Source organism: Mytilus trossulus, chromosome 14 (assembly GCF_036588685.1).
Source record: "Mytilus trossulus isolate FHL-02 chromosome 14, PNRI_Mtr1.1.1.hap1, whole genome shotgun sequence".
NCBI lineage: Eukaryota > Metazoa > Mollusca > Bivalvia > Mytilida > Mytilidae > Mytilus > Mytilus trossulus.
Genome location: NC_086386.1, coordinates 50,618,528 through 50,636,451, shown reverse-complemented (window position 1 = coordinate 50,636,451; position 17,924 = coordinate 50,618,528). Strand labels below are relative to the sequence as shown.

Below are 17,924 nucleotides of genomic sequence, written 5' to 3'. Positions count from 1 at the left end.
TAATGACACCTGCATTTAATCAGTTTTAAGCAAAAATACTAAAATTTTGAAGCATACATAAATCTCTTACACTTTTCTAAATACCATCATGAACTGTGGTCTCCAGTTCATCTCATATGAACATAGTGACTTTCACATTAGAGCTATGGTCTTTGAACAGGGTTCTCGCTAAGGATTTTTGGAGGCGAGTCAAGGGACTCGTCATTTTTGGCCATGGTGAGTCCAACAGCAAGAAGAAGATTTTTTATTGCAGTATAATGTAATATGTAAGTTTCCATGGCCTAACAGAGCAAAGAAATGATATTAAATTCAGATTACTTTTAAACTGTTGCTATAAAATGATGATATTTGTGTTTAACTATGTTCAGTTTATACAAAATATTTTAATCTTAACGCATCTATGGACTCATCAGTATTGAAAATGGTGAGTCCAGACAGATTTTGATGAGTCCAAGACTCATGGACTCGCCTTAGTGAGAACCCTGCTTTGAAGCCACTTTTAAAATATAACCCAGCCATTTGAACTGTGTGAATTAAAAAAATATATCATTCATCGATCAAATAAAGTATATAAATTAATAGTTAATTAAAATCAATCTTTCTGTCATACTGAAATAAGTTCAAACATATCTTTCATAAAAAAAACACTTTCCCCAATATCATTTAAACCCTCAAAACTACATTTCTAGAATGTAGTAACTAACACAGTCTTTAACAATCCCTGAATAAGAGCACCTATGATAGGTGCTTTCATGTTTATGGTTCTTCTCAACTCTCCAAGTTTGAAAGCATATTTAAGTTGAGATGTAAACTACTCTCAAAGTTCTGTATGACTCATTCTTGGTCCCTTTTTCTTCTCTTTCTTTTTCTTTGTTGATTTCAATTTGCCTTTTGACTTTGCTGATTCTAAAACTTCTTTCATGGCCTGAAAATATAAAACATATAGATGTATAAATAAGTTTATATTGCTAATTAATTAATCATGCGTGTGAAATTTTAAATATCTAAGTTTTCAGCAACCTCTCAAGATTATAATTAACACATTACTTCATGGGTTGGTCAGATGGTAACTTATATATATCAAGAAGCTATGACTTGTAGTTCCTGAGAATAATGTGCTTGTGTGAAAAACAAATTAAATGTTCAACGAATGACAAATTTTCTATAAGCATAATTGTTTCCAGACTTTGGCAAAACCACGAAATTCAATATCCATGAATATGTAAGTTTTCCTTAATCCAAGAAAATAAATAAGTACACACAAAAATAAAATGAATCCACAGTATTTTCGATAATTATTGACAAAGTTTATGCAATTTTAATGTACAGATCACAATTAAATTGAATATTCTGAAATAAACCCCATAATATAAAGTAAATTTGTGTGTCTGACATTCTCATTTTGTTTACAAAACATGAGGTAAATCATAAAGTGAACTAGTCTTCTAAAGCATTCAACCAAGGGTATAGTTATTGCAAAACTTTTATCAGGAGTCAAATTAGTTGATCTGTTTTATTGAATGTAAAAGAAAACCACGTTTATTTTAAGATGGTTGTAAGTAAAACAATATCCCCCCAGGAAATTCAACATGATAACACTAGACCATTAGCAGACAAAGTTGGATTGTATCAGCACCATTAAGGCAATATACATTTGTAATTTTCCATCCATTAAAATGTATCCTCCTCATTGATTCCCAAGTTTAATGATTATATGCATTAAATTTACAAATTAAGAGTAAAATGACACATGAGAATCTGGTATTATTAATGCATTTATTTGCTTGACCTGCTTCTTATTTTATGCAATAAAGCCATAAACTACCGATGTTTGGTAGAAGAGGACATACATATTATCCTAAAACTCAAGTTTGATTGCATTTCACTGTCCAGAAACAAATTGGATTAAATAAATTTGGTGTTTTTACTGTCTTCTGATTGGTTAAAAGTATTAGTTTTATTTTCAATGTTGTCAATTTTTATGGCGACACGCCCACTCTGACGTTGTGTATTCATACACCAACATGTGTGTACATACGTTGTTATTGTTAATATAAATAATATAAAAAGTTCTTTGAGCCTTATTTTTGATAGAAATTTATTTATAATGAATGCCATTAATTTTATGGTTCAATAAATTCAAAATAAATAATAGCCATTCATCAAATGCTGAAATCTGAAGGGGGACTTCTTTTATTTATTTATTCATTTAACAATTAAAATAACTTATTCTTATTTATTATTATTACCTTTTCCTTTAATTTTTGATTTTCCTCTGTAAATGGATTTATATAATCATCTTCTTTTGGTATCAGATTTATCTCTTGAGACATCTAAAAGTACAAATAATATGAAAGGTTGTGTCTTAGAAATCAACCATGCAACTATCAAAAAGTCCATCTTAAATGGTGAGATCTATTTTTTACACTAAGGATTTTCTTATCCCAGGCATAGATAACCCTAGCCATATTTGGCACATCTTTTTGAAATTTTGGATCCTCAATGCTCTTCACCTTTTTACTTGACTGTTTGGCTTTATAAATATTTTGATATGAGCATCACTGATGAGTCTTATGTGGACAAAATTCTCACGTCTGGCTTACTAAATTATAATCTTGGTACCTTTGATATCATTTACAGCTGATAGTGATAGAGTCCTTAAACATTCAATTTAAAGAAAAAAAGTTTGATAGAAAGCGGTCTCCCCATCATTCAAAGGATTTGTAATTAAATTCTTTTGTCCAATGTTCAATTTCTAAAATCAGTAGAGGTCAAGTTTTAAACTTGATGGGTTCCTGAAATTTATCTGCAATTAAAGAATAGATCTTGACCTTTTGATTTTCTTCTTCACAAATAAAAAGGAGATGCCTATTCCAATGAGACCACAACCTAGAGACAAAACTTTACAAAAGAAAGATAATTAACAACAAATAGTCTTCAACAATATCCAGTTGTCTAAACTATCAAGCTGTCAGTCATCAAATTTTTTTTTTTATGGTGAATAACTTATAATGAACTAAAATCATTTTTTGTCCTAATAAATCTTCTTTTTCTTTAGATGTGCTACTGTTGAATCATGATATTCACATAGATAAAAGTTTAACGACATTTTTTTAAAGTTTATATACTGTTAATTTGGAAGATCTGAACATCAAGTGTTCTCCACAGTAACACTGATTGGTTAAATCCCTCCTTATCTGATAAATACAGTAGTTTACCAGTTATTAAGAGTGCCAGATGTTAGGTATCCATACCTCATAGGTACAATAAAGGTAATAGCATGTGTCAAATAGTGTAAGTTTCCAGAGTTTACAGCTAATTTCCTAATGAATGTAGAACAAAACTTTGGTTAGCTTGCTTGCTTTGTTTGTATATTGTACAATCATTAGGATAACAGCAAATTGAATTCAAATATGATATATACAGGTTAAATTATGCCTATATACAATGTATATTGTTTAAAGATGTGAATCTTATTTACAAAGCTTGTAATATATAAACAATTATACAAACAAAGCAAGCAAGTCAATCAAAGTTTTGCTTTACATGCATTAGGAAATTAGCTGTAATATTTTGTAACCTACCAAAGAGGTACTAATAATGATTTCCTTGTTTTCTAGGTATTATATGTGAACAGGATTTTTTAGGCATACTGTAAAACATGGTATGGTACGATGGTATGGTATGTGGTATGGTATGGTGGTATGGTACGAATGCCATCATACCATGGTATGGTATGTGGTATGGTATGGTATGTGGTATGAATACCATCATACTATGGTATACATGACTGGTACCATGGTATGGTATGGTACAAATTTTTATACCATGTTATAACTTGATGGTATGGTATGGTTTTTCGTACCATACCATCATACCATAACACATACCATACCATCATACAATAACACATACCATACCATCATACCATACCATGTTTTACAGCATGCCATTTTTTACACGGTGTACTCCCTATAAATGAATTCATGCTGCAGAGAGCTTGGCCAACAAAATGTTGTATGATTTTATATCAAAAATTCATATATGTTGTGAAAAGCATGAGAAATTTTCTTTTCTTCTTCCACTCGTAGCTGCCATTTATTGTTTGTATTAACTTTAAGAGTGCATGATTTTCTACCTTACAATGATGAATGTATCATAGGCTACAAAATTTACAGTTTTGTATTTGTATAAAAAAGGGACGAAAGATACCAAAGGGACAGCCAAACTCATAAATCTAAAACAAACTGACAACGCCATGGCTAAAAATGAAAAAGACAAACAGAAAAACAGTAGTACACATGACACAACATAGAAAACTAAAGAATAAACAACACGAACCCCACCAAAAACTAAGGGTGATCTCAGGTGCTCTGGAGGGGTAAGCAGATCCTGCTCCACATGTGGCACCCTTCGTGTTGCTTATGTGATTACAATCAAAGGCAAGAAAATATAACACACCTAAGGTTCTAGAGGGGCAGTGAATATTAAGGATCTAAATTCATTTTTGATACTATCACTTTTACTTTTAAATATTATGCCCTGCTCATAGCAAATATACCTCATTAATGAAAAATTGATGACTATGAGCATGTGTTAAAAGTCTGCTGTCAGCGAAATTAATGAAACCACCTGAATGGAGAATTCTAAATCATTAAAACATTAAATTTCCTGTAAAGAATGTATGAAAAAACGTTTCCAATTTCACATGAAAAGCTTAACATCATAACCACACTTTAACAACACAACATGTCATGGTTAACATTTTATTTATAGTTACACAACATTAAAATAGACATGAAATGCACTTAACATTACTATATAACGATGCAACTGAAATTTATTGGATCATAGAAAACATATAACACATGCAAAAAATTACAATTACGAGTTTGTAAAAATGGGTGTAAATAGGTCAGAATTTAGAGATTATTTACTACTTTACCAGATGGTAAATAAATAAACAGTTATTTTTTTGTATACTATAATCTTGGCTTGGTAAATGCCTTGATGATTTCAGATGTTACTAACATCAAACATTGGTTATTGATAATAATAAAAGTATGATTCAATGTTAAAATTCCCATTCTTGAAGCTAAGATATATTTATCTTTTATAATTAACTGGATATATAACACATTTCCGAAATTTGTATTAAAAAGAAGAAATTTTCATAAGGAATGATAATCAGTAGTTCCTATAACTAAGAGATGCTATAATATAAGGAGTTCACACAGTAGCCATTTCTTTTTCAATCCATATTTTTTATTCTTTCAGAATAAATTTAACATTTTTACTTCTAGTCATTGCCAAGCTTGAAGGACAAATTTGACTCAGATAGGTATTAGCTACTCCTTATTTTCAATTTTCCTGAATTTTGAGGTTTATGTATAATAGCAAAATTTGGCTCATTATTGGGATGAATTTAAAATGTCTGGTAGAATTATTTTTTTTCAATAAATCTTGGGTTTAACTAATCACAAATAACGTGAACACATTTCTTACTAAATTGAGCAATTTTTCACTTCCACCATCAAATACTTTTGATTCTACAGAAAACCAAACACACCATCCTATTAAGGAATTCCATTCTGTGTTCTTATCAAACACACCATGGACAACATCAGGAAGTCTTAGAACTAGGTCACCAAACATTGCAGTGTTCTCAACAACCTTGGAAAATGCTGAAAAATACAAAACAAAAATAATGCAATCTATTTATAAATAACTAGAGATTCCAAGACGATACAATGCAAGGATTTGCTACAATAGTATTTATAAATGAGCACTATTTTATTTATATTCCTGTTACATTTAAACTATAGGTGCTACTGACCCTGTGTTTGTCACCTAGGTTTGTGTGCATATTGAACAATATACATTATTGTGGACTAGAATAAAGATTGTTTTAAATAGAATAGCAACAAGACTTTCAAAAGGATGAGATTGTAATTAAAAAATATGTTCGTATTCTTAAAATACAGGTATTTGAATCGGCTTGCACTCCACAGTCTGCTCTACTACTTTTGTTTTTGTTTTATGATTTTCTGACATAGGTAATTTACACTGCATGAACAAAAAAATAATTTAGATTCTCACAAAGTTGATGCACTTTTTAATGTACAGTTTTCATAGTCTAATTGGAAATATTCAAAACTAAAACCCATCATAGTAAACTTCTGGCATTATCACTTTGTCTGCAAAACATGAGGTAAATTATATAATAAACAATTTCCTGGTAACATCAGTGCTTAAATCTTTTCAATGGAACTTTCAATAATTTGATGAATGTTAAAAATGCAGTAAATTAGAAAAGTTTACAGGAAAGTTATTAACCCTAATAATATATTATTTCTACAAACTATCAGATTATATGATTTAAAAGATAAACTCATTTCCTACTTAAAATACCAGTACAATATAAATGATTTTATGTTACAACTTTTCATAAACAAAATACTTTGGTGTATTTCATTTAAGGCAAAAAGTAACATGAAGAAATGCATTTTTTTTTCATTTTCACTTCAAAGCATAATAAAACCAACTTAATTGCTAAGTAGTTTTGTATTGCCATGATTTTATATATATACTCTAGGTTTCATAACGTGCAGCATACACTATTTTACAAATGTGCAACAGATCAATTGCATATTGATGTCCAGATAAGGCTTTGAAGTGGTAAATTGCAGAATGAATTGCAGCGCTAGCACTTCTGCAAATGCAGAAATTTAAAATATAAAAATACTAGCCATCATTTCAGAGATTTCTAGACTTGAAAGTCTTCTTTCTCAAAAATCATATTGACAATTCTTGTTGGTGTTTTCATGAACACTATTTGTGTGTGGTTCATGTTAATGGTTTAATTCCTCTTTGAAGTGGTATGTGCTAATTCAACAGTGCATCTGCATATAAAGCATGCAACATTTAGAAGTGAGAGTAAACATGGGTAGGTCTCCAAGTCAGAAATTGTGTCTGGGTGAGGTTATATCTCACAATACATTGGAATCTGACAAAAAATGTACAAACAAATTCTTCATGTACTGATTTTGAAAGTTATAAACTGCCGCTGGATATAATGCACCAATCAATACAATCATGTATTCTGTACTCATTTACTTCCTATTTATTTTACTTTTCTTATATTATAGCAATACCTGCTTAAACTAAATCCCACAGACAGTGCTGAGTTTGCTCGAGACATGATTATTTTTTCATTAAAATCTCATTTACAAGTGTCCAATCTAATCAGGGCTGAATCAAACATGTTTCACACAAAATTTTGAAACTTAAAAAACTCTGAAATTTTTTAGCCGGATAATAGATTTATTATTTGGTACAGATCAGATAAAAGAAGGTCAAAAGTCAAAGTACAAACAATTGTAAACAAATTGTAAATGAGATAATTTATCAAACAAGTCTTACCAATTAGTTTTATATTTTATCTAACATCAACACAGTAAAGGAAGCTACTGTTTACAGAATTGAGATGTCAAGTAACACTTATAAAGTTTATATATATTGCACCTGTCATGCATGATAAACTAAAAACATCAAAGAGAGGCTTCACATTTCTTGGAAAAATGTAAATTATTGATAGGCAGTAAGAATCAATGTCTCTTTGATATATATTATGATTTTTTTATAGACAGATGTTGCTGCTTATAGAATGACATCTTGACAAGTTGAAATAATCTACTCATTTTGCCAAGTGAAACATGCTGCTTATCCCTATATATGACCTTTATTCTTTTGATTATATAACTATACAGTAGGGAATTTTATAAATTTGATTGACGATTGTTGGTGTTCTATAGTCCAAACTATTATGACGTCTAGGAAAGCTGTTTTAAATTTTTGCTTTGGGGCTTTCCTTCAACGTCATAATGCTACGTACACCACCATTTTCAGTTGGACTTTGAGAGCATATTTACCTAACAAACTTTGAAACCCAATTTATTCATAAAATTTAAGGAGTCAAAGAAAAAAAAATTAAAACAGCCTTTCAAGACGTCATAATTATTTGAACTAGGTGTTTAAAGACATTCTCAATACAATTGGCTATATCATGTATGTAATTGATATAGTGGCAGTCATTTTTATTGGTGGACGAAACTCAAGTTCCTGGAGAGAAGCTTCAACTATCGAATTTCCAGAGATAAACTGACAATTCTTAAGTCACTTGCAGTGTTAAAATTCACAACCTTAGTGTTGACATACAGTAGATTAACTTACTTAGACCAGTAAGATGAATGAAAAGTACAACTGATTTGAATTATTAAGATTAAATGATGAAACTGGATGTTTAATGGGATGGCAAATTTCTAGCTGTAGCAGTGAATGTGCTGTTTTTATAGTTGCCTATAAAAGATGCTGCTATGATGAAAAGTTAAAAAATTTAAAAGTAAAAGCCAGCAGTCTCCAGTTCATTAAAGAAAATCCTAAAAATAAACATGAGTGACAGCTTCCAAAAACCTTCAATGAATTACAAACTCATAACTTGGGGCATGCATATAAAGAATGTAGTTCTATTCAACACATTCTATAAATCACATGGCCATCCATCAGTTATCAATGATTCATATCAGAGGCCCCTCATGGGGGGTCCTAGTAATCACATAACCACCATTTTTTTGCCAATATAATCACATAATCATTAAATATTTGCTTATCTTTAGTAATCAAATAATCATAAACTAAAAATACAGTCCTAGGTAATCAAATAATCATGAAATATTTGGCTTAATAATCAAATAATCATTAAAAAAACGGCCAAGTAATCACATAATCAAAAACCCCATGAGGGCCCTCATATCAAATGTACCAGTCATATAAAGAATCTCAGAGTTATCAAACAAGTCAAGATCTTTACCATGATAATTATATTTTTCTTTATATCTTAAATTTTTTAATAGAAGGTCAGCTGATCAAGATATTTATTTTTTCAAACCAGAATCAGATAAAGTATGATTCAAACGTCATTAAATATTTCCTACTGGGATCTAAAGTCAAACATAATCTTAACTATAAAACTAAAATACACAAGTAAAACAAGAAGTAATTTTGGGTTCACAAATATTAATAAACTTCCTGTGCATTATCAGATTTTTTTGGCACAGATTTGTAGGACAGATCACACCTTTATTATAGAACCCACACAAGAAGACATGAAAGCCTATGGAATACAAAGCCAACCTGTCTTTGCTCATAATCTCTAAATGCTGTTTGCTTGAGGAAGAAGCATTAAATATAAATTTTCAAGTCTTTGATCTCACCCTCTAAAGTATCAAAACCCCCTTCTTTTTTTTCTTGAGGTGTGCACAATTCCACAAGATTACCAAGGTGGTTAAAGCAGGTAAATGTGTATAATTTTGGTATTCTAGTAGGGCAAGATTTGGGAATGTGCATTTAATATAGTATGTCCATGGTGTTCATGAAAAAAGTCATTTGATGTAACATTTTCTTTTATTTGATATACAAATCTATGTCCTTTTTAGATAGATTTATTTTTTGCAGCTAACAAGTTTCAAAATCATACATTAGATATAAGTTTTAATTCAAATACAGGTAGCTGGATAAACATAAAAAGAATCAAATATAAATATTTTTTTGATTTGTGGTCATATAAAGACTTCTACAGGTGTTGCTATGAAGACGTTTTTTTTACTATCCAACATCACATTTCAATTGATCATCTGAACACTTATAAAGCGCTTTGGCTTGACATACATGTATATAATGACTTTTTACCAAAATTCTGATAATGCTTGATATATTGATTGGTGTTTAACGCCACTTGCTCTATTTTGTGGCTGTCAGTTTTTATTGGTAAAGGAACAGGAGTGCTTAGGTAGAATCATTAATTTATTCAAAACTAATTTTATACTGTATTTTCAAGAAAAATTTAAACCATTTTTCTGACAACCTGTCTTCAAATTTGTACTGACAAAAACATCAATTAACCCAAAGATTAGCTTGGAATTTCCTCTTTAAGATTAATGAGGCTTATCTGTCTTATACAATCAAATCTTAATATCTACAGAGATTTTAGAGTCAGGATCTTTGGCATCAGAAAATCTCATTAAAATAGTCAGAACAAAGTTAGAGGATTTAAGTTCTTAACATTTAAATGGCTTATGGCATTTGTGAATGAAGCTAATAATAGACAATCTCTGGAAATCCCTAAACTAATCAGTATCTATCTTTGAAGTATTATTTTTAAAATCTCTTTAATTTCAATATAAAAAGATGATATTTTTTCATTCATTTATCATGATATCAAATATTTACTTCAATTGATGCCCTCTATTGATGGGTATTTCTTGAAGAAAGGTGGCACAATTATCCCACAAGTCCATTAGCTGTCTGCTGCTCCTAGTTATAATGGCTTTAATGAAAACAAAACTTTTGCTTGAACAAATGTGCAACCATAAAATTTGAAAATCAGAAAAAGCAAAATATTATGTTAATGATTATTTTACACTCAAACCTCCATAATTTTCACAGTATTCATCATCGGCATAAATTCTTCACCCAAGTTCATGAAGTGAGAAATAGACGTGAACATAAAATATTAAATAAGACTACAGTAGAATTCATTTTTAGTGGTCTAAATATTGCTATCCACATTATCAAAGGCAAAAAATCAGATTGTCTTTCTTGAATTTTAAATAAATTGCTTTGGTGAGCGCAGCTGAATTTGTATTGTGAATTAGTATTTGTCACATACATGACAAAATAGGTTTCTGACACAGAATAACTGTAGTCTAAGTCCTTTTTATTTGTCAAATTTTTTATTTGGTAAACAGTCCAAAACCTGACATTTCTTTATACATAATTTACAAGCAGCATAAGGGAGGTAAATCCAAACAAACACAACATTGTATTTGTATATGCATTTGGATTACCTCTCTTACACTGCTTTAAAATTGTCCTTATTGTCCATTAACCAGAAATTCCTTAATGGTTTGAGCCATAATCCCCCCCCCCCCCCCCCCCCCCCCCCCCCCCAAAGTCACTCTTAACCATCCCTTTGTGGTATTGACACTTGTGGGATAAATTCAGAGAACTTTATACACTTAACCACAAGTTATTGTCTGGAAACTACAAAAATGCTTATTTTGGGCCCTTTTTTTGGCACTTTATTCCTAAACTGTTGGGACCATAACCCCGAAAATCAATCCAAACCTTCCTTTAGTGGTATTAAACTTTCTGAGTGAAATTTATAGAGATCCATTCGCTTTAACTAAATTCATTGTCCAGACAACACAGATGAAGACGTGATAGCATTATACAACGCGAACAAAAAATGCGATTGTATAAAAAGTGTTGTGCAACATGAAACGCCTACCTGACCAAACTGAGTTTTATCTTCAAAAATTTAGTAACAGGAAAGAGTGTTTCATAAGAATGTGTTTTAAAAACTTTTAGACTTAGTACAAATTAAAGGTGGGCAAGACTTGACCCTTTTTTTTCCTTATTTTTTTCCTTTAGATGAGTAAATACCTTACATATTCCATAAGTCATGTAAGTCAATATTTTAAAAAAGCTAGACATCTTGAAAAAAAATATACATGTAAACCGGTAGTAATGTACTACAAATATAAAAAAAGATGTGGATTTAAGCAAGTATAGGTCACCATACTAAAATAAGGTTAGTCCAAATAATTATGACGTCTGGCAAGGCTATTGTTTTTTTCTTTCTGGGACGCCTTCCTTCTTGAAGTTATAATTATTTGGACTAAAATAAGGTTATTAAAAATTCAGTTCCCTGACTAAGTTATGAAAACACTTCATATTCAAATTTATGGGTAAAAAATCTATATACATTAGAAAACAAGTCTTTCTTACCTTCTCTGACAGTTTCATTTTCTGGGAAAGGATCTGTTCCTGGCACAAATCCCCATTGAGTTAAATTTTGCCTTGCTTCACCCAAAACCTAAATTGTCAAATATATATAAATATATCTAAAAGATACTGAATGAAAAAAGGGAAACAATTTGAGAAGGAAAATTAATAAGCTACATTTCTTTTTAAAACACAAAAGATTGTCATGAGGTTCTAAAGCTAAAGTTGCTCAGGTCAACAATCAAGTAAATCTAGGGACCTGTCACCTAAAGAAAGCTTTTTTTTTACCTTAGAGATATTAATATAAAAGTTTTAAAACCTTTTAAAAAAGTTTAAAATACATGAATTGTTTCAAATGTAAGGTAATAATAAGCATTTTTTTTTTTCAGATTCATGCAGTGATCCAAATAGCCACAATAAAAATGGAAATCCTACACAACAGATAAGGCAGATTTTACAATAAGAAGGAATTATTGTTTTTTTGTATCCATCAAAAAAGCAATTGCTGAAACTGTGAAACAGACTGTGTAATGGAGTAATGCATTATGTTATTGAATAAAATGTGTCTTTCTGAGTAAATAAAAATAAAAATTACTCTGTGCTTGTGTTTTTTGTTAGAATTAGAGGGTTTTCAATTTCAAAATATTGGACATGGAATAGACATCATGACCTACTTTACTGACATCCAGCTTATTTGGAGTGGAATTTTGAAGTATTATTTATAAGTTGAGCCTTATCACATGGACTTATATTTTAATAAAAAGTCTTCTTTTGTGTTTTAATCATAACTTTAAGGCAGATTTTTATTGGTAAAGGCTAAAAAAGGTAATTTAATAATATTGTTGCTAACGTCACGTCTTTTCCGTCCATTGTGGTATGTCACGATCGCAATTTTCTTGTTGGTTCTCAGACAGGCAATTGTAGTTATTTTTATCCCGGGTTTTATAAATAATTGAAAATAGCAATCATATTAAATTTGGATGACGTAAGGGGGTCAAAGGACTTGAGGAATCAATATCATTGGCTGTTTTATTTTTTGCGAACGTTACTACTTGAGGTTTCCGTCCAAATCAGTGTCACGTGAGCAACATATATTTAGATCTGTAACTCTCCTGTATAGGAGTTACGATATCGCCCTTTGCAGAATTAGATTCGGAGTCAGTTCCTTCACATGATGGGGTAGCAAAGAAGGTTAGTTGTATGTAATATCGTTACAAGAGGACCTTAAATGTATTCCGTCCATCAAAAAGACGTTCGCAACAAAACGTAATGTCATGATAGTAGATGTTGCTAATGTTACTATTACGAATTGGTTTCATGTGTATTCATTTGATATAAAGTACACCTGCAAATGACATTCTGTATATTTAGAAATTCTAAACCAGACTGTACAATTTTATTACTTCAGGCATATATTAAACATCACTGTGTGCATACATTTGAACTTTTAAAGATGTTGTTGCTCATGTTACATGTCCAAATGTCGCTAACGTTACTTATTTTTGTCTCCGTCACGTTAGCAACATGAAAGTAGGAGACAGAACACAATACTGTAAAATCTGCCATAATCACATTACATTTAACTAGTAGCTAGGTCAAAATATTTCTGTATCCCAGGAATGGCAGAGTAAATGCAAATAATTACAACCTAAAGGAAATGACAAATATTTCTTATTCTTACAGAACATTTGAACTTGTTTAATTAAAATATTATTTTTGTGTGTGTTGCCTCCTAATGTGCAGAATGGGAGATAACTTGAGAAATCATGATACTTTCAGCAATAATTTTTCATTGTAGTGTCACTGATGAGTCTTATGTAGAAGAAACACACATGTGGCACCCAACATTTAAATGTGCAGAATGGGAGATAACTGTGGCAAACATAAAACTTTCAGCAATACTTTTTCATTCAAGTGTCACTGATGAGTCTTATTTAGACAAAGCACATATCTGGCATCCAGAATTTTAAATGTGCAGAATGGGATATAACTGTGGCAAACTTAATACTTTCAGCAATACTTTTTTATTTAAGTGTCACTGATGAGTCGACGTCTTGTTTAGACAAAGCACATATATCTGGCATCCAAAATTTAAATGTGCAGAATGGGAGATAACTGTGACAAACATAAAACTTTCAGCAATACTTTTTTATTCAAGTGTCACTCATGAGTCTTATTTAGACAAATATAAAAAAGAAGATGTGGTATGATTGTCAATGAGACAACTATCCCCAAAAGACCAAAAGCACATATCTGGCATCCAAAATTTATATGTGCAAAATGGGAGATGACTGTGGCAAACATAATACTTTCAGTAATACTTTTTTATTCAAGTGTCACTGATGAGTCTTATTTAGACATATATAAAAAAGAAAATGTGGTATGATTGTCAATGAGACAACTATCCCCAAAAGACCAAAAGCACATATCTGGCATCCAAAATTTAAATGTGCAAAATGGGAGATAACTGTGGCAAACATAATACTTTCAGTAATACTTTTTCATTCAAGTGTCACTGATGAGTCTTGTGTACACTGAATATCTGGTATACAAAATTTTAATCCCAAGTATCTATGATATTATGAGTTTATTTGCTATGTCTTAATATATTCCAATCTAATGTCAGACATGTCAGACAGACATTGAAAATATTATACTAGAAAAAATGTTCCTTTTCTGAGACAGTAACAGTAGAAGACTATACCTACCAAGAATAACTTCTGTAACATAACATTGACCAGTTTATATTTCCTTGTATTGTCATCAAAACCTTGTAATGATTTCACTGCCTCTAATTGTATGTGTCTGTGTTCAACAAATAGTCTTTTATCTGAAAAGGAAAGAAATAAGAGTGATACTAACACATTTCAAGGAAGCTATTGTATCACTTAAACACATAAAATATTTTCAAAGAGAAATTAAATCTAAGATTGTTCTCATGGTAATTACATCAATTATAATGCATATATATATATATAAATGCATTGTTTCCTTTATTATCTGAAATTAGTGACTTAATTCTTTCAAAAATTAGCATATGAATATATAGATAAATGTTTAGAGTGGGGCCCACATACATGTATTCGCCAGGGACCCAATTTCGCTGTTTTATGATTTTGAGGTGTAAAAACTTCAAAGGATGGCTGAAATGAAAGAAATATGTCTGAAATTTTATTTTTTATAACAAAAAGGATTATTTTTTAAACTGAGACAAAATTTCAGCATTTACCGCAAAGGCCTGAAAAAGGACAACTATGTTCGGCCAATTTCCAGCATGAAAAACACGATTTCAAAAAAATATTTCTAAGTAGATTGCCTTAAATTTCAGTTCTTTACACCTTTAAAATGTCTGCTATTCATCTATAATGAAATAGATTTAATAAATTTTGTTTAAAGCTGCAGTTATTTGGTTTTAAATAGATGAGTAAAAATGGCGAATATACATGTGTCCTCCTTTGACAAAACATCAAGAAATTCAAAACACCCTTTAATCTAACTTTTCCGATGATATTTTTTAAACAAACATGTTTTAAAGCTAAGAATATTTTGCATTTGAAGTTATCTACATATAGAAATATTAGTAAACTTCAAATACATAAAGACCTGAACATAAACTGCCGAAAACATGGAAGATATGACGAAAATGAGCAACCTACTCTAATACATAGATTTAATTTTTAAAAAAATCTACATTTTACATATCAATTGTTGGTACATCAATTTCTGTTTCGTTGATAAAAAATTATCATGCTCAGAACGACTTCATTCTTTGTCTAGTAATTAATTTTGTACCTATTTGGTTCTAAACAATGTAAAATATCTTTTACAGCTTGTAAGCAATGACTTTATAATTATATTGAAGATTTGAGGTATATTTTCACATAAAACACCTCTTAAAATGATGTATACAGTAAAAATAAAGTTGTGCCCTTCTCATTATTTTACATCATTTAAACATTATACATATTTTTTTCTTCAAATGTTCACTCCTGAGTTGTAAGCATTCAATCAGTATTCTATTCAGTATTTCATTTTCAAACTGCTTAATGATTTTTAACTATGTAATTAATGATAATATCCAACCCCATAATTTAAAAAAAAAAAATTAAATAATTAAATTATGACATCTTAAAAGGCTATTTTTTTTTCTGTGATGCCATTAAAGACATCATAATTAATTTGACTAACCTTACAGTATAAGTATAATATGGGTCTCATTGATGTCTAAGCCTGATGCTTGATTTCTATTTTTTTTTAAGCTTGACACATGAAAGTAAAATTATTTTTTCCGTGAAAACGGGGAAAGAACTCTAGCGGGACACGAGAAATAACAAAAAAATGAGAAATGTTTACAAACAAACTGTAAGCCAGATACAGGAATTTGACGAAACAGTAAGCAGGATCCGGGATTGGAACCCCCCAATGAGACCACCTATAATGAAAATTGACGAAATGTTTCTTGTGGTGATGCATTAACCCTCTTGCTATCGACTGTTTTTCAAAGTTGCATTTCATATGCCGGAAAATATGACAGCTCAACGTCTGTGAGGTAACATGCCAAATAACAACCTCATTCGATATATGACGTCTCGATATAATGACTGTTACATTTTTGACCCATCGGAGAAAAACATAACACTGTTTATAAATCTTCATTCTTTTAATTGAAAGAGATACAGCATTGATGAGAAGCTTGCATAAATTTAAACATGGACATATGTGTCCCTCCGGCACTGCCAGTTTGGACATATGTGTCCCTCCTGCTGCAAGAGGGTTAACAATACACCTTATCGCTATTTCCGCTTGACCCGAGAATCTGTTCCCCTTGAACTATTGGCGTCATACAACAATCACTTTTTCCATTGTGGCGTCAGACATTTTGAATTATGACGTCAAAATTTTACGGGACCCTGTGTGATGTCCAGTAATGGCGGACAAATAGCGATAAGGTGTATGCGACACGACATATAATATACACGGCAAAAATCCCGAATATTAAAATTGTGTATTATTGATAGCAAATTGCATTTTATGATCAAAATTCATACATCTTTCAAAAGGCATAATTTTCCCTGAGAACACTGTCTTGTCGTCATCTTGTGTGCAATACGTTACTGTCAAAACAGACAACAGATACACTGCTAGAAAACCACTTGTCACCATTGTTCTTTTTGCATAGCTTGAATATTTAAAGAGATTTTCATTTTCACGTTGTCTGCACCATATGCAGCTGACTAAAGTTGTCGTCAATTTATTTCCCTGAGAAACAATTTCCCCGGGAAACAATGTAATTTAAAAAAAAAATAAAACCATACGCACAAAATAGTGCACCGTTATTCTATTTTCGCAGACACTGTATACTGATTACATTACGTAACACAAATCACAGATAATTTATTAATAATGTTTAAATTTTAAGAAAAGGGGTGATATTCATTTTTCATAGATTGATTAATTATTTTCTTAATGATTCTATTATATAGAAGGGGAAACATTGTTTATGTCAAACAAGTATGCATTCACTAGTGATTACTAGTTTGTCATTCTGTCCGTCAGTACAATTTTCCAAACATTTTATCCTCATGTTTGAATATATTTATTAGATATTTGATATAAACTATGAACTCTCATAATAAAACTAGGAGGGGGTCATATTTTGTGTTTCCAGTGGAAACATTTTTTTTTTTGTGTTTCCAGAGGAAACATTTTGTTATGTTTCCAGGGTTTGTCTAGATTTTTTTTTAACTAATTGTCAATGTTTCCCCCTCCTAATTTATCTCAGAAATTTTTAGTGTTTCCAAGGAACACATTTCATTCTTTTTTATGTGTTTGGCACGGGGAACACATTTTTTTTTTGTGTTTCCAGACTTGTCTAGTAATTATTGTTTAACTACTTGTTAATCTATAATGATGTCGTCTAGTATTGGTTTCTCTGCTTCTGAAAGATTTCATTTTCATGTTTTAAGGACAGATTTAATTCTAATCAGTTTCCGTGTTTCCAGGAGGAACATTTTTTCTTTGTTTCCAGGGGAAACATTTTTTTAGGGTGTTTCCAGGGCAATCTATTTTTTTTTGTTTTT

The 17,924-nt window shown here is 30.6% G+C and overlaps 1 protein-coding gene across 1 annotated transcript; it reads right to left on the bottom strand.

Moving 5' to 3' along the window:
* Positions 1 to 188: 188 nt before the first annotated feature.
* On the bottom strand, positions 189 to 17,064 carry LOC134696226 (coiled-coil domain-containing protein 134-like). Its single transcript, XM_063557902.1, has 6 exons — positions 16,893 to 17,064; positions 14,553 to 14,674; positions 11,848 to 11,935; positions 5,506 to 5,684; positions 2,250 to 2,333; positions 189 to 925 (listed from the first exon to the last, which is right to left on the bottom strand). Exons 1-6 carry the CDS (start codon positions 17,005 to 17,007, stop codon positions 818 to 820), a joined length of 696 nt encoding a protein of 231 aa, XP_063413972.1. The 5' UTR covers positions 17,008 to 17,064; the 3' UTR covers positions 189 to 817.
* Between the last annotated feature and the right edge of the window lie 860 nt (positions 17,065 to 17,924).